Here is a 22,473-nt window from a genome sequence, read left to right as displayed (position 1 = left end):
GAGGACAATATTTACTTTTTTAAAATACTCAGTTAATTTATCATTACCCAAACTACCCTGTAAAGAATATATGTAATATGTGTGGCTAGGGTTACATAAATTGTAAAGTTGTGTTAATTTATGGTTTCTGTACTTCACATTCACTTTGTTCCCTTTTGTTTGCAGCCATTTTTTGAGGATCCCGAAGGAAAGCTTCTTCTGCCTCCGTGTTTGAAAGTTCACACCTGGAAGCGCCCAGCAGAGTTTATTGTTGACAAGGTAACCTTCATGCTTCTGTTACCTGCCCGCCTCGATTTTGCACCGATGACTGCTGTTATACAAAAGGGCTTTCCACCTAGACATCGGCAGTTCATTTCATGTTTATATACCTTGCAAGGTTAACAATGATATACAGGGTCCAGAATATGCGTGCAATAGGTTTACACATGAAATTTTAAGACAATTCCTACTTCCTTTAGCCTTTTCAGCCGTTTGTCATTATTAGATACTTTCTAGACTACAGGATAGATCTACTAATAAAAAAGGCAGGCTAAACCTGTTTTAACTTTCTGTGTTTCTTTGCCACACAGTGTGAAATATAGTTAAGGAAATATGCTCTCTAGTCACCTCCAATGAAGTTTTAATTGCATCACTCCACTTTTCTGTTACCCCCTTCTTAGTGCAGTATTGAGCAATTACTGCAGGCTTCCTGTTTTTTGTATTAGTCCTTGCCAGGTCACATGCTGCCTTTTCACTCAAGATGTCAAAATCATTTAATTAATTTCATAAAAGAGGAGCAGAGGCGAATCACAAAAGCCATCAGCCATGCAGATGGAGGCAGCAGCTCTTCTACAGCATTCTGTCTTCAGTCTGTTTCCACAGAAAGTATTACTAGATTAGCAACGTTGTTTTTGGATATGGTTTAAATTTGGTTCTTGCTTAGAGTTGCTTGCAATTGTACAAAACATTTTTTATCTTGCAGCCTGCCTCATAGTCAGCTGACCCATTTATCCATATTTAATTACTAACATGGTAGAATCTATGAACTTGGTTGTCAAATATTCAGTGCAGACACAGTTCTGGGAGTGTCATGGTAAGGTTACACCAGTTTAGGCCCTGGGTTGAGCTGACTGTGTAGGTCCCTCATTCTTGTGTACTTTAAATTGGTGACCTTTGACAGCAGTATTGTAAAGCTGATATGTTATTACAATGAATGCTATGCACACATGCTACAATACACTTTATCCTGAGTGCAGCTTTTTCTGTGAGTTTTCTGTGACGATTCTCAAGCGAATAAATGTCTTTTATAATTTACCTACAGTGAAAACTCTTTTGCTTTATTTCAGACTCCCACTGTCATTGACAATCAAATGACATTTGACCTAGTCTCCCCTAATTGTCATCTGCTTTGTAGTGAGGTTAGTATTCAATATTTGTTTTCTACTTTACACTGACTTGTTGTTAGCTGTCATCCATCAGTGCTCAGATAGTCTAATTCCAATGTCAGCAGAGTGATGTCTGACTGACAGAAACAAATTATATGGGGGAAAATGTAATGCCCTTTGTGAATGAAAAATCAGATGATTGAGGATTTCGCTAACGGATACAGACCGTTTTTCCTCTCTCTTCTCCATCCTGTCTCTGCTCCATGTTCCATGAAGCTGATGAGGTGGATTGTCAGCGAGATCCACATTCTTTGGATGCAGTTTAACTGCCCATCTACAGAGCACGAGGGATGGAGACCTTGGGGGCACATCTACTCTATGTGTAAGGTGGTGAATGGTCATGTGCCACTTTTCAACAGCTATGGTAAATACATCATCAGACTTTACTGGATGGTAAGGATCCAGACAGAATGCAAACACATACTCAGACATAGCTATGGTTCGGAAGAAGCCCTTTTTACTAGTGAAAATTGCTTTGGTTTGACGTTTATGCAGAACATGGTGAGAAACTTACAAGTAGAAAATTCTCTTATCACTACTTAGGAAGTCGCAGCTTTACAGCAACTGTTTGTTAATGATTTTTTTTAAAATAGGCATAGCTGGATGGCAAAACATTGCCATACATTCTTCAACAGACTGCAGGATGTAACACATGAGTAGGGAGTGGTAACGGATTGATGGGGGATGTAGGGGGGGAAGGGATGAGAAAGCCTTATCCTCTCAGAGCTCAAATCAATCAGTCTCGCTGCTGTGCCAAAAGTGGCTGGGCTTCATACATTGCCTGATGAATAGATAAGGCTTAACAGGAGTCAGCTGCTTCTCACAGAGCAAAGCTCACGTTTGATAACTACACTTAGTAAAACCCTGAGAGCAGGCACAGCCTATGAGGATTTTTTGCATGATAGCGTCGTTCAGTTTGATTATGTGTAAGTGTAAAGACTTCACAGGTTTAAAAACATCATCGCACAGGAACACAGTCTGAGGGCTTGCCATAGAATCTCTGTATGGCAGACCTTGCATCTTTGTGTCTTTTCAGAGGGAGAGACAATTTGGGTCAACAAGAGAGTGAAAAAGACAGAGTGATATTGTTCTGTGACTGTGACACTGTGACTCTTGCCTTGACAAACAAGACTGACATGGTTGTAGGCAGCCGTCCCCGTGCCAACCTTAGCACGCTAGCAGATGGTTGTTGAGATGGCATTAAGCACCCAGCCCCCATCACCCTCTTCCCATTTCCTTCTGTGTTTTTCCTTAAAGGCTGCTCCTTTTCTCTCAGTCACGTGATTCTTTGTGGTTCCGCGCCTATATTTTTCACGAATAATTTCTTCACACCGTATGAATCCTGTCAACACTGCATTCCCCATTCCTGCTTTTCTTGATCTGTCCTATAATTTCCCCAATTGCACTGTATTTTCATCCACCGGTCCTTATCTGGGCAGTGGTTTGACGAGAAAAGGGTAGAGCAAGTGAGAAATGGTATATTCGTTCGACCTCTGTGTGGGTTTGTATTACTTGGGTACACTGTTCTGATAGATAAGGAGAGCTGCAGATGTGATTATTACCTGCTTTGCTGCGTTTCCTTACAAGCAGCGTGAAACTCCCTCAGATGGCCTCCAGATAGACCACAACACAGATAATGGCTTAAGACACAAGCATAATCGTGGCAAATGCTAGGAGAAATGTGGGACAGCAATACCAAAAGGCTGTCCTATCCTGAAGATGCAAGCCCAGTTCCAAAAAAGTTGGAACTCCAAAAAAGTTGTTTATTGTATAAAATAACAAAATGATCTGCCAGATAATCATCTAAACAAAACAAATCAATGGTTTAGCCCTCTTATTTGAGGAGCACTCATTTTTACGTCGTTTTATTTTTCACTGTCTTTTCCTTCCTTCCTTTCTTTTTTCAGGGTTGTTGGAGGAAGATATTAGTGGATGATTTTATGCCATTTGATGAGGACAATAACCTGCTTCTCCCTGCATCTACCTGTCAGTCAGAGTTATGGCCAATGCTGCTGGCTAAAGCTCTAATTAAAGTGGCAAACACAAAGTGAGTTAACATATGTTCAGACAGAAATTTTATAAGTATTTTAGTACTACCCCAAGGAGCTGGGGAAATAATTTATAATCCTAATGTAATGCTGCTTTAGAACAGACCTCGGGTTTTTTGTAAGTAGCAGCGAATAAGGCCACTGTAAAAATACATCACACAGTATGCACCCCAAGGCTGTACACTAAACCTAATTTCAGCAGGGTTTCTGTACAGTGTTAAATTTTAATTTATTTCAATAAATATATATGGGGATAAACTATATATGCATGAAAAATGGAGCAAGTCATTAAATCTGCTCACTTTGTTTTTTGTTATTTCCTCCCCATCTAAGTGCATTGTAGATGTTTTCATGTTTCCAATTTTCACTGTGAAACTTAGTTTCAGGACGTTAATCCCTAAGCTGGCAAACATATGTGTGTTGCCCACATTTGTTGAAAAAATTTGAAGCTTACACACATGCACAAGAACCCCCGCGGAGTGCCATTTGCTGACTTGGCTGCACCTTCCCATGACTTATCCTGTGTATTTGCCATGGGTGTAATTTGACAGTGTAATTTGGTGGCAGATAGACAATGTTCATGCCTCTGATGGGGCTGTTCTGTTGTCTCTTGACATAGATGTTTCCGCTAGGGCAGAAAATAAAGAGTCTTCCTCACAATAATAATAATTTATAAGGCATAGGTTTTAATATAATAAATGTCTAATTTACCTGTTCAGGTGTTCGCCACTGCTTTTCAGAAAAAGCATTTGTCATTTTTTGGTGAAAAGCAGAATATGAGGGCTCTTTCACTTTGGTGCTGAGCAGGATTTTTGGCAGGATTAAAGACTGTGGCATAACCATTTAAGTTTTATGAATTTCACTTACTCGAACATAGTATGAACGTGGACTGGATGTGGACGTCATAAAATCCCAAAAGGACCAATTAAAGCAAGGGCAGCTGTCTGTTTCAAGCAAAAATTGTGTGAAAGGATACCTAATGTAGACATTCTTGCACACACACTGCTCAGAATTATTTGAGCAGTAACAAGGTTTACCAACTAATGCAAATTCAAAATGCTGAATGTAGCCTGAACCTAAATTTTCGATGTTCTTGATATGTATTAAAAAAAAACTGATACTATAAAAATGCCCAGATCAGGATAATGCCTTACAGGATTATTGACTTGTGACTCTTAGAATACTACTAGGTATCAAAGACCTTTGTTGTCCTATTAGCTGTAATTCAAAAGCATGAGTGGAAATTAATGACGCAATCTAAACACACAGTTCTTTACTATGTTTGAAAACAGAAAGACACATTCAATATTTCTTCTCAGTTAACAGCATTCTCATGATTTAACCACCCTGTCACAAATCATATTAAACACTTATTTCCCGCGTTGAAACCGTCACCTCACATGATCTGTTTGAGAACAGTGCCAGTGCTAAAAATGGTAGTTTGAGGGCTGTATCTGGTATGTTGCATATTTTGAACAAAAGAAAAAGAAAAGTTCTTATGTGTTTGTTTCTCAGTTTGTCAGATGTCTGCAGGGGGATGGACCAGTTCACTTTTATCCACACCCTCACCAGCTGGATTCCAGAAACTCGTCCTATAAAGTAAGGACTTAAATGGTTGACCATACTTTTTGATCTATTGTATGATATGTGCTTTGTATGTTCTATGTCACTTTCTGTTCAATAAATTATACACTGACGGGATGCTTCATTAGTACACCTGTTCAACTGCTCATTAACACAGGTATGTCAGCCAATCACATGGCAGCCACTCATTGCATTTAAGGATGTCGATATGGTCATGATGACCTGATTTAGCTCAAAATGAGCATCAGAATGAGGGAGAAAGGTTATTTAAATGACTTCGAACGTGGTGTATTTGTTGGTGCCAAATGAGCTGGTCTAAGTATTTCAAAAACTGCTGATCTATTGGAATTTTCCCACACAACCATGTGCTCCAAATGGTCAAAAAAAGAGAAACTATCCAGTGTGGAGAATATTGTCTTGGCAAACTTTAAGTCCCCTAGACATTCAAACACAACAGCCACCTGAGTATTGCTGTTGACTACATCGATGACTTTATGTAATGTGCCATGACTCAAACCTCAAATCATCTCAAACTGGTTTTGTGAACATGACAGTTAGTTCACTTCACTCAAATGGCCTCCACAGTCACCAGATGTCAATAGATCCAATAGAGCACCTTTGGGAGTGTGGTGGAACTGGAGATTCAGATCATGGATGAGCAGCCAGTAAATCTGTAGCAACTGTGTGATGCTGTCAATACCAAAATCTCAGAGGAATGTTTGAAGGCAATTGGGGAATCCAGTACTGGCAAAGTGTACTAATAAGGTATCCAGTGGATGTACATGGAATATATGTTCCGTTTACTGTGTGTCTTTGTTAACAGGGGTGATATATATATTTTTTTATATAGTTTAAGGGCTGTGGCAAAATTTATGCAGATTGTATCTGTCCTCAGAGATGGAAGGAGATATGTTGTATACTGGAGGGAGAGTAATTTCAGTGTAGAACTGCAGCTCATCAGTGATAGAGCTTTAATGGGGCAACAGTATTTGGTGGTGGAGCCAGGGAGTGTTATTCTCTGTAGCTCAGCAGGTTAGCTGTTGTTAGTGGGTCGCCTGGGGAATCTTATCAACACGTGCAATAAATGAGCATGGCATTTGTTTGTGTTTCAGACTGATTAATGAAACATGAAGTTGTAGTTACTTATGCACTTGCCCACACAGAATACACAGGATCTGATATACCTCAGTTACTGCAAGGTAGAAGTTCTGACAATATAAACATAGTAAATAAATGTATCATTATGTTAAATGTTATGTGACACTGTAAAGGACCCTCAGGATGCTTCTTTCTTTTGCTTATAATATTCAATTAGATTGCTGAAAACAAAGACGGTCAAAAACGCTATAATAAATAACACATTTACATCCTCTCCTCCTTTACTAATAACAAGTAACTGTATTAGTGCAGCTAATATTGCCGCTTGAGCAATATTAGCTCAAGTTGTTTTTATTCTTGCACCGCAGCCCTAACCTTTCTAGACATTACCATACTGAGTTATGCATGAGAACTTCAGAATCGTTCGGACCGGACATTAAATGGACTTGGCTTTTCCTTTAAGCTCCACAGTACAAAGTCCATGTAATGTCCGATTGAGCTCATGCAAGAATAGAGAAATTAATTGCATGGAGAAGTCAAATGAAATGAGTTGGTGACACATGTTCATCTCCTGCATGCTGTGTCCAGTCATCACCTGTTTCCAAACCTTTGAAAGTGCTGACTGGTGAAGCTGGTATACCTGAACGACACTACAGACTTTTATTTTTGCTCATTCATTTCTTTTTGAGATGTTCAGGGGGGTTTCTTGCATGTACTGGCTGTAGTATCAAGTCCACCTCCACCCCCGAATCAGTGAAAAAGTCAATAATTTTCTTTGGATGCATGCTTGCTTTTGTGTATACGACAGCCTATTGTATTGCAAACAAAGGGACAGTTTAGGAAGAGGAACTGAAATTGCAGTAGTCACAAAGACACTAAGCAAAATTGTACTTCATTTGATATCAGACACACCTAAAGTTGCCATGAGTTACAAATAAAAAGGGTTTAACTCACAACTACTAGGGTTAAGCATTGTTTCGCTTTTCTTAGCTGAGCAGTTTCAGACATATTTCAGGCCTGCTTCCAGAACAAAATGACTGGGTCAGAAATTAGTAAGAATGATCTATACCTAAAGACCTTACAAAGGATAACCTTGGAAAAACACGGGAGCATGGTATAATGGTTGTCAAACAACGTCTTTATTGATATATACTCTGGTGTCAAAACTCATCATTAAGGGTACTGGTGACATTGTGAAATGTTTTCTATTTGGGGCAGATAGTTAACAAGTCATTAAAGTGAAACTAATATAACCTGCTGTAGCCTGATAATGTTGTCTTTACCTCTCTTTTAGGTCAGTGTACTTGAGAGAAATTTGGGATTTCTTACAACACTCCATTCCTACATTTAAACACCTGGATGACAGTTTGCCAGTGACGAAGCCTGAGCCCACAGATGCAGCTCAAGTCAAGGATTCCACCCTAAGTGACAGCAAGAATCAGCTACTGGAGTCAGAGCAATGTAAAGGTACATATTGTGTCTCAGTTAGACACAACAATTAAGACACAAAGTCACAAAGAGGCAAATAATTATGCAATTATACATACTTGCAAACTTTTGTCTCAATTACACACTCTGCTTGCACGTTTAATTGAGTAAGTCAATGCAGTCAGCCATTACTGTCATAATTTGTATGCACAGAATTGCTTTGCTGCTCAGTTAATTAATTTATCAGCAGATGGTTTTAGAATCATTTCTGTGTCCTGTGTCTTTGTAACTGTGCTGTATTAATGGATTTATATGTCATGTCTACATTTCCTTTGCTGAATTAACAGCTATATGCAATATATATTTCCTTTCCCAAGGCACACCAGAAGCCAGTCTGTTTCTCACCACAATGACATAAAAAGGACCAAACTGAATTTCATGAAACTTGGTAGAGAGGTAGAGGAAGGTCTGCTTAATTTAAATACGGAGGTCCTGCTTAAAAGTTCACAAGTATAGAGTTAATGCTTATAGAGCTAAAGAAATCCAACTTGTAGCAATCACAGTTTTGGTCTAGGGATTTACTTTAGGACAGGACAGGCTTAAGACCTAAAGTCACTACTTTGCTGTACTTCAAAATGCCAAACTTTCTGAACTCCGTTGTCAGCCCTGGGGCCCCTTTCATGTTACATCAAGAATAACTTCCTGTCTTTTGTGAGGTCTGCCGCCCATATATTATGGAGTGCAGAGGGTTAATGTGTGTATGGTGGACCATAAATAAACCAGCAGAGGGAGCTTTAGAAGGGTAAATTATTTGGTGCTCCCGCAGGGCAGGAGAGCTTCTCCGGTCAACTGTGGGAAGATAAAAGTGAAATGTCCTCACAAATGTGTTTGTTGCTTGGAGTCGTTTCAGACCATAGTAGAAATACAATGCTTTTTAAGGCTGTACAGTTCTTTTAAATGCTTTGCTCAAAATGCTAATTGCGTGGATAAATTAGCTAAGGTCTTGGTGTTGCATATTAAAGGTGAAGGGGCAGAACAGGTAATTATGAGGTAATTATGTGGAAGAAAAGCTTCGTCTTGTATTAAAACCTGTATATGTACTATTCAGAGTAGTGAATTCAGACATCCTTCTGTGATGTTTTGCTATTTTTAACTTCTATATAAATTAAAATCTATCTTTGTTTTGCTCTCACATTCACCCACCTGCTCTTTCTGACAGTAGACTGTTCCCTGTGCTCTGCTACAGTCTCACTTGTTTGGAATAACTCAAGTGTTGCATATTAACATAATGTGATGTCATGCATGTGAAGGTGGTATTACTTCACAAAACATTTTCTGCTTGAGGGAAATCTGCTGCATTGTCCTTTTCTACGTGTGCAAACACTAAAAGACCCTACACGTTTCTTCTGTTTCGCTGTTTTGGTGCTTACTGTGAAATTCCAGTGAAATGCAGAAATTACTAGTCAATGTGAGAACAACTTCTCTTTTCAATTTTTAATGTGTAGCCTTTATATTAGCCTGGCGGTGTTCCCATCACTCTTCACCATGGTCTGCCAAATTGATTTTCCATGTCTCCTGGCCCATGTGCTCTTATATGATATACTTTTAAGATGCACTAAAGGGGGAAGAACTCCCTAAAGAACCTAAATATAGCCTCATTGTTTATACCTGTGGAGGACAATAGTGTTTTTTAATCTAATCTTTCTAGTCTGGGAAAATAGGGGTAAATGTAATAAAAGTATAGAGTGCAAATAGAAATACACAATGTATCGCCAACTGCTGCACCTCTAAGAAAAAACAAACATACAGCACGTGGAACACAAAAATTAGAAAATACACAGATATATAGGTCAACAATCTTCTTATAGTGTGAATGTGAGAGAGAGAGGGTGGGAGTATCTGTGTCTTTGTCTCAAATGTACTTGATAATGAGGGTGTAAAGCCGCAATAACACCCTCCATGGGGGCAGACTGAGATGGAACCAGGACAACATGCAATCCACAGCTCCCAAGAGTGTCAAAGACTTGAGGTCACACTTCTCGGCGACATCCCCGGAGGAAGGCCACACGACCAAAGGGTGAGAGTCCCAGAGGACCAGAGGCAACGGGAAGCTGACCCTGCTAGAGGCGTGAGTTGAGATCCAGGTCCCAAGGAGAAGGTCCAAGCCAGGAAGTGGGCCAATGACCACACCAGAACATCCAGCCATGCACTGTGGGACCGACAAACAGAGAAGCCTCCAGTAGGGAGCGTTGACCATGTCCCACAGGGCAAAGGCTCAGCGAGCTCCAGCCATGCACACACACACACTCATACAGACCATTCGCTCACTCACTCTCACCTAGCAGTAGGTTTAAAAAATCGATTTTCCGATTCAAATCAATTTTAGCTTGAATAACGTGATATTGATTCATTAAATCCTGAATCAATTTTTAAATACAAATTTATTTTGCCAGAAACGCCAGAATCTCAGGTTAAAGCTCACAAAACTATTTCAACAACCACCAAACAGCTAAAACAGAAAATGAGAGCAGGTAAGCACATTCGGCACAAAGATGTAAACACAAAGCGCGGATCGTTCACCCAACAGCACATAAACAGACACGCCATCGGGTGGTGAAAGCTGATTCTGATGCCGACAGGTTTCGTCACTCTGACCAAAATTCACTTCACCAGCAGCAAAGGAAGATCAAAGCTACACTTCACATTTGATAAACATTGTCATTAATTCCCTCTTACTTTTGCTGTTTTGTTTCCAACACGATAATCACACTTCCTGCACAGCTCTTTCTCTCTCTCATTGTACTTCAAGAACAGTTTGCCATCTCAAATCTCTGTTTTCTTCATTATTCACTTGCTTATTAAACACCAGTCTAGTGTTGTGTACAGTGCTATCGGCCTGTTTTGTTTTTTTTTTTGTTTTTTTGTTTTTTTTTTTCAAAAATGTCCTCCGACAAGAAAGCCTAATTTTGACTGTTTAATAACAAAGAAATTTAAACTTATCTTAAATCATGCCAAATTGCAAAACGCTTGGCTGTGTCTCTAATAAAACCTCTGTAACTTCGCTCTGCTTCACTTCAGCAGCATCAGGTAATGTTCATATGTTGATTCATGGTTTTCTTCTGTTTTTGATGCACTGCAGAATATTTTTAAGGGGGTTATCTGCTATAAAAAGCCAGACCAGGGAAATTTCCTTCATGTTTTTCTGTGTTTTATCCTCACTTACTTTGACACAAAGGCATCTGCTGTGATGCTCACACCTGTGATGAAGTCTCACAAGTGTCAGCTTTGTTTTTATACATAGATATAAAAATATGGATATGTACTGATAAATGATCAGAATGATAATATTTCTGACTGTCTGAATCAAAATTGAATCGAATCGGGACCTTGTGAATCGGAATCGAATCGATTATAGAAATGAGTGACGATAACCAGCCCTACACTCACCTACCCACTAATGACACACAGAAAGACATAAAGACACATGTACACATATTGACCCCCCTCCCCTTAGAGGTGTTGGCGAGCAGGTGCTGCCGCGAACCAGCAGCAAACTGGGACAAAGCCAAAGCGTACCACAAACTGCCTGTAGGACCCCCGTTCCAGGCAGGGGGTGTGAAACAGGTTGTAGGAAGATATTTTGTGTATGGTATGTTTTGTCAGCTATGCTTTCTCTTTTGTTGGATTTAATTTAATTGTTGTGTGGCGCTTTCACTATATTGATGTTACTATTTAGAATCAATCACATTTAGTCTCTAAAATTAGTTGTATATTAACACTTATGACAATGGAGTTTAACTGTACCTGTTATTGTTCATTGCGTGTGTTTCTCAGCAGACCCTGACATAGTGGTTTGTGCTGCCTGCTACCCTTTTCAACTACATAACGGTTCCTTTGGGTTTCGCCAAATGGTATGTCTTTTTAATATTCCTCCTAAAATGTTGACCACGTATATATGTTGACTCATAATGTGCAAGTTTTAGTCTTCAGACTTTTGGAACTATGAAATTTCAATTTCACTTGCTAGAGATTGTAGTTAGGTATTTAGTGCAAATTTGCGAGGATACAAATTCACATTCTGATGTAACTGTAACATGCACATCTTGACAGGTTTATTTTATGTAATGATTTCATATACCGTACTGTGTCTTGAGTCAAGACTCATTTCTTTATATTTATTTAACTGTAATTTTCTAAAGGCTCCTGAGCAATAGTTCTGCAGGCTCTCCAAAGGGTTTTTGTATGTTAACCCACTTAACATGTAACTATGAATCATTCAAGCGTTAATAAAATCACCTAATTCACAGAATGAACCAGTGTTGTATCCACACAACTTAGCAAAGTACCAGTTTCAAATGGTATCTTTAGGCACTTTGTTACAAGTGGTCTGTCACAATAACACATAATTTGTTCCCATTTCCTGAGCTTAATCTTTGAAAAATGTGAATGATAACAGAGTTTGACAGGCATAAAATAAAAAAATAAAAAAAATTGACATATTTCAGCATAATTAGCAGTTTATCCTTAAAAAATCTGAGGCCTGAAAAATATTTATAGCAAATGAACAGTATCTGAAAGTCTTGTGCTTAAGTAATATCCAGCAAAGATCTGGCACAGGACCTTAGAGACACACTAGACCCTTTACTTGAGCCATCTACTGTTCGTTGAAAGCTCATCAGAAATGGTCTCGGTGGAAAGCTGGCTGTCAAGAAGCCATTCTCTAGAAAGGGAAACAGCACAAAAGGCTGAGGTATGCCAAATTACACAAGAACTGGACTGAAATTCAGTAGCAACAGGTCTGATGGAAAATTTCCACATTTTACATTTTTGATTTAAAATGCCATCAGTATGTATGGTGGGATTCATGAGAGTGAGTGTCTACAGTCATCTGTAAAACATACTGACACACTGGCATCTCTGTCATGGTTTGGGCCAGTTGTGTCGGAGATCTTTTCAAAATTGATGGTAAATGGACTGGTGCTTATATAGCTCATTTGCAGGGGTTTCAATTGTCAACAGGACAGTAATCACAAGCACACTGCCACTGCAGTAATTATACCTGGGTAGAAAAACACACAATGAAACTCAGTCAGGGATTGGCCTCCCCAGAGCCTGTATCTCCACATTATTGAAGCAGTGTGGGATCATCTTGACAGAGAAAGGAGCAAAACACATGCAAAGAAGAGCTTTAAACGTCCTTCAAGAAGCCTGGAGAACTATTCCTGAAAATAAATTTTTCCCAAGAGAGTTCAGGCTATGATGTTTAAAAAAGCGATCATACCAAATATTGACTTTAAAGCTCATTAGAATTGTACAATCGCTGTTTTTGCCTTACATACTGTATTTTCATGTATTTTGGCAGATGTGTCTGAACTTAACGCCTGAATGATTCTGTCCTCCATGCTAATATGTCGCTATGTTTTTAAACTAACACCTTAGATACTCACACAATATTGTTAAAATGCAGTGGGTGTTAAAGATTAAAAAAATGTTTACTATATACACCCCTAAACCTGATTGGAGAACAGTTTCTAATTATCTGCCAGAGTATTTTTTTAAATATTCATGGTTGACTCCTGCATGCATGATTTCTGTGTATGTGTGTCGGTTATGCAGGCTAATTCCTCTGAATTTCTACGTCGTTATGGCCTCTCCTTGCTACACAGCCATGCTGTCCTGTTGACTCGTACCCGCGCATGCCCGCTAGAGTCACCACCCAAACCTCCACCTGTGCCCCGTTGGAAACTCATCCGTCAGCCCAAGGAGATCTTGGTCACTGCTGAACCAAAGAGTAAGTTAGAGGAAGATTGAAACAGGAAATGAAAGATGTTAAAATTAAGTTTGGAAAAAAGGCAGTGAAGGGGAATCAGGAGGAGTATGCAGGGGAGGATATCAAACAAATAGAAAAGCACAAATTATGCGATAGCGTGTAGGTGAATGTCATAAATAAATATGACTCCAACGAAAAGTGAGTGTTAATGCAGGAGATTTAGAACCTGCACTAGAGAGGGCATGCAGCACCGCATGCTGAAATGAAAATAGGAGTAGGGCAGCTACATTATTTCAGTTTTGAAAATAGCTGCTGGCTCAGGCATATCTGACATCAGCTGATCTCTGAGTGAAAAACAGAAAATGAAGTAAAAAGAGTCAGAGTGTGAAAAATCGGTGCTGGCATGATATGTAAAGGGTTTTTTTTCTCCCTTTTTTTGTAGAGATCCCTTTGTCAAAACCAGAGCAGTTCATTGAGGTTGCCAGCCCTTTTCTCTCCTACCGTACCAGGAGCAGCGGGGGCTCAGTTCCAGAGCTGTGCGTACACTGAAACTGATAAATTTATAAAGAACATTTTCTTCTCTCCTTTCTGATGTCTTTCAGTAGTCTATAGGTAACCTGAGCCTGACCTCTTTATAGAAAAAGGAAAGCATGATAACAGCTTCCATATGGAGGTCAACAAAGTACATCACCATTATCATAATACACCATTATCACCTGTTTTTTTACGATCTTACTTAACCACCATCTCGACTCTCTGTTATGAATGCATTCATAGTAATTGAGAAATGTGAACTATGGGAATTTTGCTTTTGTGTTTTACAACCCACAGTGGAGTAAAGATTAGAGATTTGCTCCTATTTACTACCGTAATTCTATACATTTATACTACTTAGGCTCAACAAAGAAAAATGACAGATTATAGAATGCAATGAGATCTGTGTATGGTATGATTATGATATGTTACATTTGCACACAACTTGGTGCTTGAATATGTGTCTTTATGTGTCAGAGAGACCAAGCAAAACACTCCCAGGAAGTGTTCCCACAGATCCCCTCTGGTCTCCATTACTGAGGAAGAGGAGACTGAATGTCAAGAAGGCCTTGAGCTTGACGCGGCTGAATGCACCACTAACTCACCAAACTGCACTGACAAAATGGAGGTATATAGCATTATGGTCCACGAGGGCGAAATATTTTTAGATTTCACAAATATTTGCAAACAAAGCATTGTTGTAGAACCGCTGTTATCCCTCAAATAGAATTTAAGGATCTGTGACCTGTTGGAATGCCAAAAAAGGAATGAATGAAGACATTATTTCTGCAAAAAAATTTTGTTGCCCTTTGTCATGTCTTCATTTCATTGCTTTCCTGTTGCCTCACTCCTCTCTCTGCCCTGCATGTATGCGGTCAAAGGCTATTCAGAGTAGTTCTGTGTGTCAGTGACAACACGGCTGCCATCCCCCAGTCTCAAAGTCACTTCTGTTGTCTCCCAGCCAGGCCACTACTGACCAGGGGCACATCTGCACTAAAGAGAGAACCAGCTAGGAAAGGGAAATAACAGGGGGTGGGGATTCATTGTAGCAAACACATGCAGACAGAGAGAAGAGGGCAGAAACAAAGATAACAAAGACTAAAAAAAAGGGTGGACAACTGTATTGTTCAATTAAAAAAAATATAGGCGGAACTAAAAAAAACAAGAAAATATAAACAGAGTCACATTTGCACTGAAATGGATGAAAACGGGGCAAGAAACTGCGAAGCGGGGAAGAGAGAATCTCTGGTGTGTGGTGGTGGTGAGCTGAATGCGTGGGTTTCATGCAGGGAGAGGTCATGTACTGTGCTGATGAAAAAAGCAGCGCAATTAGATGATGAGCCATCAGTGTCTGCGTCTCCTGGGGGCTTCATTATTACACTTCACTCCTAGCATAGGGGAAAAAATAGAGTTCATATTAATCGCCCTCTTGTGTAACTGTGACCAGTTATAGAGCGGTTAGGTTAGGGCAGTGTGGACATGCTAATTTGATGTGTCGTTTGATGTGTGTGCAGGCGTGTGTGTGTGTGTGTGTGTGTGTGTGTGTGTGTGTGTGTGTGTGTGTGTGTGTGTGTGTGTGTCACATGGGCCACATTTATCTAAAGTGTGTGTTCCTGCTCTTGACAAGCACATGGCAGGGTCACGTGTTGACAGACTATAAATGACATGAGAGGGGGTTTTTTCTTTTTGTTTTTTTTGATCCAGCTCTATATTTCTATGAGAGAAGAAGGTGCCTTCACATGATGTGCGTAATACCCTAAATGCCCCACTCTCTCAACTGTAGTGTGGGTTAGAGCATTATGTTTCAACTTCTAATATGAGTATGGTAGTCATTAAACAACCAAGCACCTGCATAGTTTCAGTTTGCATCACTAATTACAGTTTATCTCAGGGGGAGAATGTTAAATATGTTAAGAGTACATTGGAAAGGCTTTAATTTGTCTGTGCAAAAATAAAACGGTGGGGTGGCTTTTGATAATGCCATCTTTCTCCCATCATGACTGTGATTTTTTTTTTGTGGAAAATTGCTGAAAAGCCAAAAGCAGCAGCTAAACTCCTAGGAGCCCTGTGTGTAAATTGTGTCTGTCTCAATATCTCCTTAGTCTACACAGGTAAAACAAGCAGCGCACCAAAGTGCTGCGCTGTCAGTGAACAGGACCTACCACAGACTGGAGCTCGAAAGCTTAAAGTTTTATGCACACAAGACACGTTGACATACGCGCTGACATTTTTGCAGCAGGAAAGTGTTGCTATACAGTGATGAAGAGGAGGTCAAGTGTGCCTCCCAATCACAATGCCTCTTTCCGTCTGTCTGGGTCTCTGGGTACTTATTCAAATATGCGGTGACTCACATACAGAGACACACACACTCACTCTGACTCATCAGAGAGTCTTGGCAGGGGTTGCTTTGAAGTTACATGACACGAAGATATATAATTCTTCTTTGGAGCTGAGTAAACTGTTGGACGTTCACCAGAATTTTCCCGGAGGGGAGCATTGTTTGAAATACATTTAAAAAAAATTTTTTTAAAGGAGGTGGGGAGGCTGGAGGAAAGCTGGAGCCAGCTGATATTGGTGTACTAATTCTTGCACTTCTCTTTGATAGCTCTAATGCTCTTTTAAAGACCACAGCATCTTCCTTCTTGCTCACGCCAAACATAATGCTACTTGAAGCATATGATAATAACTCATTAGCTATGTTTCTTTATTGTGCTGGCCAGATGAGCATGAAATCAGAACTGTTTAGTAAATCCCCTCTCAGAGAAGCAACACACTAAACAACATTATAACTCCTCATCTGTCACTGACAGTCGGGGTAAATTAGAGCTGGTATTCCCTGTTGGTGTTTTTAGCAGGGGGAGGGGCAGACCCTGTCACATTAAACCGTGTCTCAGTGTTGGGTGAGAATGGCCCAACACCACAGCTGGCATGGAATCACTAGAGGGTGGAGGCGTATCTCTGCCAGTGCTACTCTGTCAGCAACACACAGTTCATGCCTCTCTCACTTTCTCTTTTTTCACTCTCTCGTTGTCCCTTTAGGTTACTGCAGAGGACAAGAAGAACAGTGATGACATCTCCAATGGTAAAAGCTGTTCCTTTGCAACACCAGGCCCCTAATGCGAGCTGTCTTTGAATCCCAACATAAGATGGCTTTACCCGAGGTCAAATATTAGACTGCCACAAATAACAAATACCCCTTATTTTAAGCTTTTTCTGGGTTTTTTTATGCAGTTGACATATGTTATGGAGGTCTTCATTACTGTTTGACTCGAACGGCATCCGTGCAACATAGTCCCAATTAATGTAATTAAACATATTTCTATCTCTTGCCTCCAATCCAACCATCGTCCTCTCCGTGCTTGTAGCGGTTGGTCGAGACGTTTTGAAAAAGATAGGACTGAAATTATGCTTTGTGACAACCGGCCAATTCCCTGCCTCCTCTCTGCCCCCGTTTAGTTGCTTAGTAACACCTGCAGTTTGAGTTAACGGACCACCATTGCTCAACAGCAGAGACGGTGGCCCTCGCCACCTCAGCTTTCTGATCAGACTCTCGCTTTAAGTAGAGCTCGGGGGCAGACTGTTTGTATGTGTATGGGTGTGCATGTGTGTGTTTTTTGGGGATGTGTGCATATGTCTATGAGATGCATTGAGATAGTGGGAGTCGGTGAGTGGGAGTGAGGATGTGCATGTGCGCTTACACTGTGCCATTATGTGGGAGTTTGGCCAATTCGGCTCGCTGTGTTTAAGATAATGATTTGAGTCTAGGATAACTTGCTATGAGTCACAAAAGGAAAAGCGTTTAGTTACTCCCTGCATTTTGACAAAGAGGATATCAAGAATTTTACCCAGTGGCTCCACTTTCAGCTAGGTGTCTATATTCTACATGCATAATACATTATACCAAATGACTAACACAAGAAAATGCATGTATATAAGTGTATTATTACTCAGGAACGGTGTCACCTTATATTCAATTTAAACTTTATTTGCAGATAGGCCCCAAGCTGAAATCAAAGAGCCTGTAACTGAGGAATCCTCTGCTACTAGCAAGCCAGTCCTACAGAAGACCTGGGTTGACCTGGAGGACTTTGATAAATGCTTTCAGTGAGACACACATACATACATGCAGAAATAGGTTCTGATTAATATCATAATCACTCATGCTAAAAAAAAAAATAAAATAAGTGGAGTTATTTGTATTCTAATTTCAGGACTCTCTTGGTGTTTCATAAACCACAGACTTACCAGCATCATATTCAGAAATCACATTTTAAGGTACAGACTGTGCAAGTTCTATCTACGGGACTAAACTTTGGTTTTATTTTCCCACGTAACTGAATGTGTTTGTGCTTTGACATACAATTAGTAATTGTACGGGACATATTGTGATTAACTAAGCTGGTGTTATCTGCAGAATACTGTCCTCTCCAAAACAACAGTAGCCGTCAAATGCAGTGGATCATCCACACAGACTCTTAGCTCCGGATCCCTTGCTGTAGCAAGCCCTGAAGTAAGCATGTAAACAACAGCAACACTCCAGTATGCACACTAAGAATTGTCTCGACTTGTTATTCTGAAATTCATACTTTCTGACCCTTTTGGTCTCTGTCAGTCTTCCTCTCTCTTTGTCTCCTGCTTTGCCTTTCTCAGCAGCTGCTTTTTCTGACATTACTTAATTCTTTGTCTCTGTATCTCTCATTTAGGTGCCAACTATGAAGCCTCCACCTGTTTTTTGTTTTTACTTCTGTTTATTTGAATCCCCCACTGCAACCATGCTCCCTTCTCTTCTCTGAATTTTCCTTCAACTGCTCCTCCACTAAGCCACCGTTCTATTAGTTTATCTTCCATGTCTCCCGACGGCTTTCTGCTCTTTCTCTCTTCCACTTGTCCTTTTCTGTGTTTGTGTTTCTTTCAGCAGTGTCCAGAGGTGAGAGGCACTTATTACCTGTGTGTGGACAGCCTGCAACCTTCCCAGATCCTCATCAGCTTCTCTTCTCTTCTTCTCTGGGGACATGCAGCTGAGGAGAGTAAGGGCTTATCAGTGTACAGACACAGACACACATACATGGAAACACGAACACTAACTTTCCTTGCAGGTACAAACCGTGCATCAAAGACATATTTAATCTACATTTTGGGTTATTTTTATTTTTATTTTGTGAAACCACTGTAATTGTGTTCCCTGCAGAGTGCCACCAGTGCATTTATTTTTTTATTCCACTTTCACAGAACAGGAAATGTCAGCAGCACGTAGGTCTGCAGTTCTCATCGCCGTGCCACACTCCTGGACAAGTCTGCAGTCTCAGCTGCCAGTTCTCTCCATCAAGACCACCTCCACAAAGGCAGCTGTGTTAAACTTGCCCTCGGGGTAGGACAGCACTGATTTATATTAAGAACTGTAGAGTATTTTGATCAAAATGATAGTCTTAGATTAAATTTGCAGTAATGCCATTGTAGTATCTTCGTACTGTACTTATTGTGCTCCATTGTTTCTTTTGCCTAGGATTTGGGTGATGCTATGATTTCCTAATAAAACATTACACTCAACACACAATACTAAGTAAAAGCATTACAATTGTATCCATTCTAATCTCATCCGTATGCAGCTTTAAACCTTATCTTCTGACTTCATTGTCAAGTTATGTATTGAAACCAAAAATCAGCTGTTTTAGCATTTCTTAACACTTCAATTCTCCTCCTTCACATTTACTCTCATAATCCTAAATTACCCTAAGCGGTATGTAATTGTCATCACGGGAACTTGTTCTAATAATGGTGAATTTTTCTTTTTTTTGCACAGCACCTGTGAGATCTTTTGACAAAGAAAAGAAAATGTTCATGTTTCACACTTGTTGGGATTTATACAGCTGAGCAAAGATCTGTTCAGCATAGCAGTACAGTATCCTGCAGAGGGTACCCTGCAGAGGATATCTTGCCTACCTCAGATGCTCTGAAAAGCAGTAAAAAGCATCTGTCCTAGTCTCTATTATTGGGTGTGACTTGGCCTAGAAGCAGAGGGCCTAGTTTCTGGGGTCAGGTGCAGGTATGGAGGAGTGCAATTACCACTGAGCCATAATCACACACATAGCACTCAACCAACCATGCCCATAAACCTCATAGTATTAGCTCTCCAAGACATAATATCTGATCTTTCTTTCTGGGCAGCAATCATTTTAAAGCTCTCTTTGTATGCCCATTTTCATATGTTAAACTTTATGGTCTCGCCACTCACATTATGATCTGTGCTAATCTGTTAATGTTAAAGAGGTTTTTTTTTCATTATGATCTTGTTTTTAAACCTAATCTTTTGTCTCAGTTTCTGTTTTAGTTTCTTCTCACTGTCTTCTCTCCCATACGCCTTATCTTCTTTTGTCTCGCTCGCATTTATTTCCCTTTTGAATGTTTCCACAGTACTAGCCCAGCTCCGCCTCAGTGCTCATCCATCTAGTTAGGGCTGTAATGGCTAAATTATGTAAAGCTAATGGGGCCAAGAAAGTGGAGCTCCACTCTCTCATGCCTGACCAGGCCTTGTGAACTCAGCTTGGTACTTGGCGGAGAGGACATTAGGCTACTGCACATCTGACTGTCTGACCTAGTCAGTATTATTTGACAGGAACATAGCTCCTCTAATGCTAAAAAAAAGAAAGGGATTTCTCTTTGATTTTGTAGCTTCTATTAACAACTACATGAATTACAGGACCCAAGTTTTTGCACCAGACCATCACATTATAACTAGTTAATCAGTGCTATTCACGTTCTCTGTCAGTAGCTTTAATTGTTAAATACAGCAAAATGTAAATAAAAACAGAATGCAGAAGCACATTTTTTGGAAATGTGGTTGTAGGACTTAAACAGCTGGTGATTCTACACAAATAGTTTGATTTTCTTTTGATTTCTTTATCCTAGACAGTTTTATAGTTGAATCTAAGAGGGAAACGTCACTCTGTGGTTGAACTAATGGCAACACGTCAGGCCCGGTGTGGACAGACTGAAGGTCACAAGCCAAATAGGCTGGAAACCACAGGTTTTAGGAAAGTGCAATGAATGAGTTATTGCTTTCAGAATGCAATTTTTTTTTGTGCTCTCCCCATCAGGCGGCATGTGCTGTGCATCCACATAAATGCAGCATTGGGTTACCATGTCCACCTCTGCAGCAAGACACCATTTATCTTTGGAGAGGAAGAAACCATCATGCCACACCTTACAAAGGTGCCTTTATTTATGACAATGATGGCAATTCCATTGTAGTAAATGGGTGGCTTTCTGAGCAGTGGCGCTCCTTTCAGAATATTATCCTGCAGCCGTTTTCTGCCACATGCTGCTACTAAATAGATACACCTTCACATTTCTGATATAAGATTTGACATGTAAACGGCTTTCTTTCTTTTTCTTATCTCAAGGAAAATTTTCACAAAAATAGAAGTGATCGCTTTGATGATACAGTATATGTAAATAGAAAGGGTCAAAGGGGCACATACTGACTAAGAAATATAAGGGGTGGTTAAACACATGAAGAAACTAGCCCTCATGCTGTTCAATTTAAGCACATCTGTCATGATATTTTGTGGTGAAATCACTGAAACAGAATAAAATAAAGGGAAACTAAAGAGAATATGTGCAACTTTTTATCCTACCTCATGACATTATTTTTTTTAAAAGGCAGAGCTTTTTGGAACACAGTGACAAAGAGGATAACATTGCCCTTGTTGCAATGTCCTGACTGTGGCATTTTGAAACTGGGCTTACTCCAGCTTCAATTTAAAAAATCACATCATGTTAGACAGTGACTCTGCTCTCACACATTTTCTCTTACCTTTGTATAGCTGAATGTATATTTTTCATCTTTCTTTTGTCGATTGTGTAGCCTTAGCCCATCACTGTTTATGTGCATATAGCAAATGTTCTATAAGCAATTCTGATTTGATCACCATGGAAGTGCACCAGATTGTAGCATGATACACTGTCCCTGTTTACTTTCTGTCTGTGTAAACTCCCAACACTAAATAAAACTGAGATGCCTCCCAACTGTTCTTCTCTTTTAATAGGAAGGTGCCCATTTCACTGAGCAGGCCTCTTCCATCTTTAGGGCCCTGTCCAGATTGGTGGCTTCTTTTAGTGATAAGCAGCAGCAGCCAGCACTAAGAACGGGTCTGGAAGAAACTCACTGTCCCAGAAACATCAGCACCACCCAGGAAAAATGGGAGCACTGCAAGGTAGTTTGCTCATAGGTGCACACAGTTAGATTCTATGTAGAGTGCATAGCTCAGCATCCTTTATACCTTTGGCAAGTCATTGACAGTTGACAGCTGCTAAATCTACATGTTGAAAAATTCATTTTACAGTTGTTAGGCCATGTCTTTAATTTAGATTAGATAAATTACATTGATTTATGACTTTGAATTACCAGAAACTTAATTTATTATTGAGTAAATATGTTTGGCTGTTATAGAAAATTAGTGTTGCTTAATTGACATTGATTTACAATAGCTCTGAGGAATAATCATTTCTGACTGGTCAGAATTTCTGAATTGCCTCAATGGAGTCCATATGTGTGTGTGTATGTGTATGTGGTGTCTTTTACTTGGAA

General features: G+C 39.9%; 1 protein-coding gene across 1 annotated transcript in view; it reads left to right on the top strand.

The window, feature by feature from the left end:
• The window catches only part of adgb (androglobin), a 39,085-nt gene that overhangs the window by 457 nt on the left and 16,155 nt on the right, over positions 1 to 22,473 (top strand). The window contains exons 3-22 of the mRNA XM_063496094.1: positions 170 to 258; positions 1,326 to 1,397; positions 1,641 to 1,817; positions 3,332 to 3,471; positions 4,988 to 5,071; positions 7,449 to 7,621; positions 11,097 to 11,231; positions 11,417 to 11,493; positions 13,199 to 13,373; positions 13,795 to 13,888; positions 14,364 to 14,514; positions 16,926 to 16,968; positions 17,891 to 17,990; positions 18,098 to 18,161; positions 18,301 to 18,324; positions 18,358 to 18,396; positions 18,805 to 18,913; positions 19,116 to 19,254; positions 20,981 to 21,095; positions 21,932 to 22,099. Of these exons, the coding sequence (XP_063352164.1) occupies positions 170 to 258; positions 1,326 to 1,397; positions 1,641 to 1,817; positions 3,332 to 3,471; positions 4,988 to 5,071; positions 7,449 to 7,621; positions 11,097 to 11,231; positions 11,417 to 11,493; positions 13,199 to 13,373; positions 13,795 to 13,888; positions 14,364 to 14,514; positions 16,926 to 16,968; positions 17,891 to 17,990; positions 18,098 to 18,161; positions 18,301 to 18,324; positions 18,358 to 18,396; positions 18,805 to 18,913; positions 19,116 to 19,254; positions 20,981 to 21,095; positions 21,932 to 22,099 (2,168 nt within the window). The remainder of the gene's footprint in view (positions 1 to 169; positions 259 to 1,325; positions 1,398 to 1,640; positions 1,818 to 3,331; positions 3,472 to 4,987; positions 5,072 to 7,448; positions 7,622 to 11,096; positions 11,232 to 11,416; positions 11,494 to 13,198; positions 13,374 to 13,794; positions 13,889 to 14,363; positions 14,515 to 16,925; positions 16,969 to 17,890; positions 17,991 to 18,097; positions 18,162 to 18,300; positions 18,325 to 18,357; positions 18,397 to 18,804; positions 18,914 to 19,115; positions 19,255 to 20,980; positions 21,096 to 21,931; positions 22,100 to 22,473) is intronic.

Source organism: Pelmatolapia mariae, linkage group LG15 (genome assembly GCF_036321145.2).
Source record: "Pelmatolapia mariae isolate MD_Pm_ZW linkage group LG15, Pm_UMD_F_2, whole genome shotgun sequence".
NCBI lineage: Eukaryota > Metazoa > Chordata > Actinopteri > Cichliformes > Cichlidae > Pelmatolapia > Pelmatolapia mariae.
The sequence above is the reverse complement of the archived record's forward strand: the minus strand, read 5'-3'. Positions and strand labels throughout refer to the sequence as shown.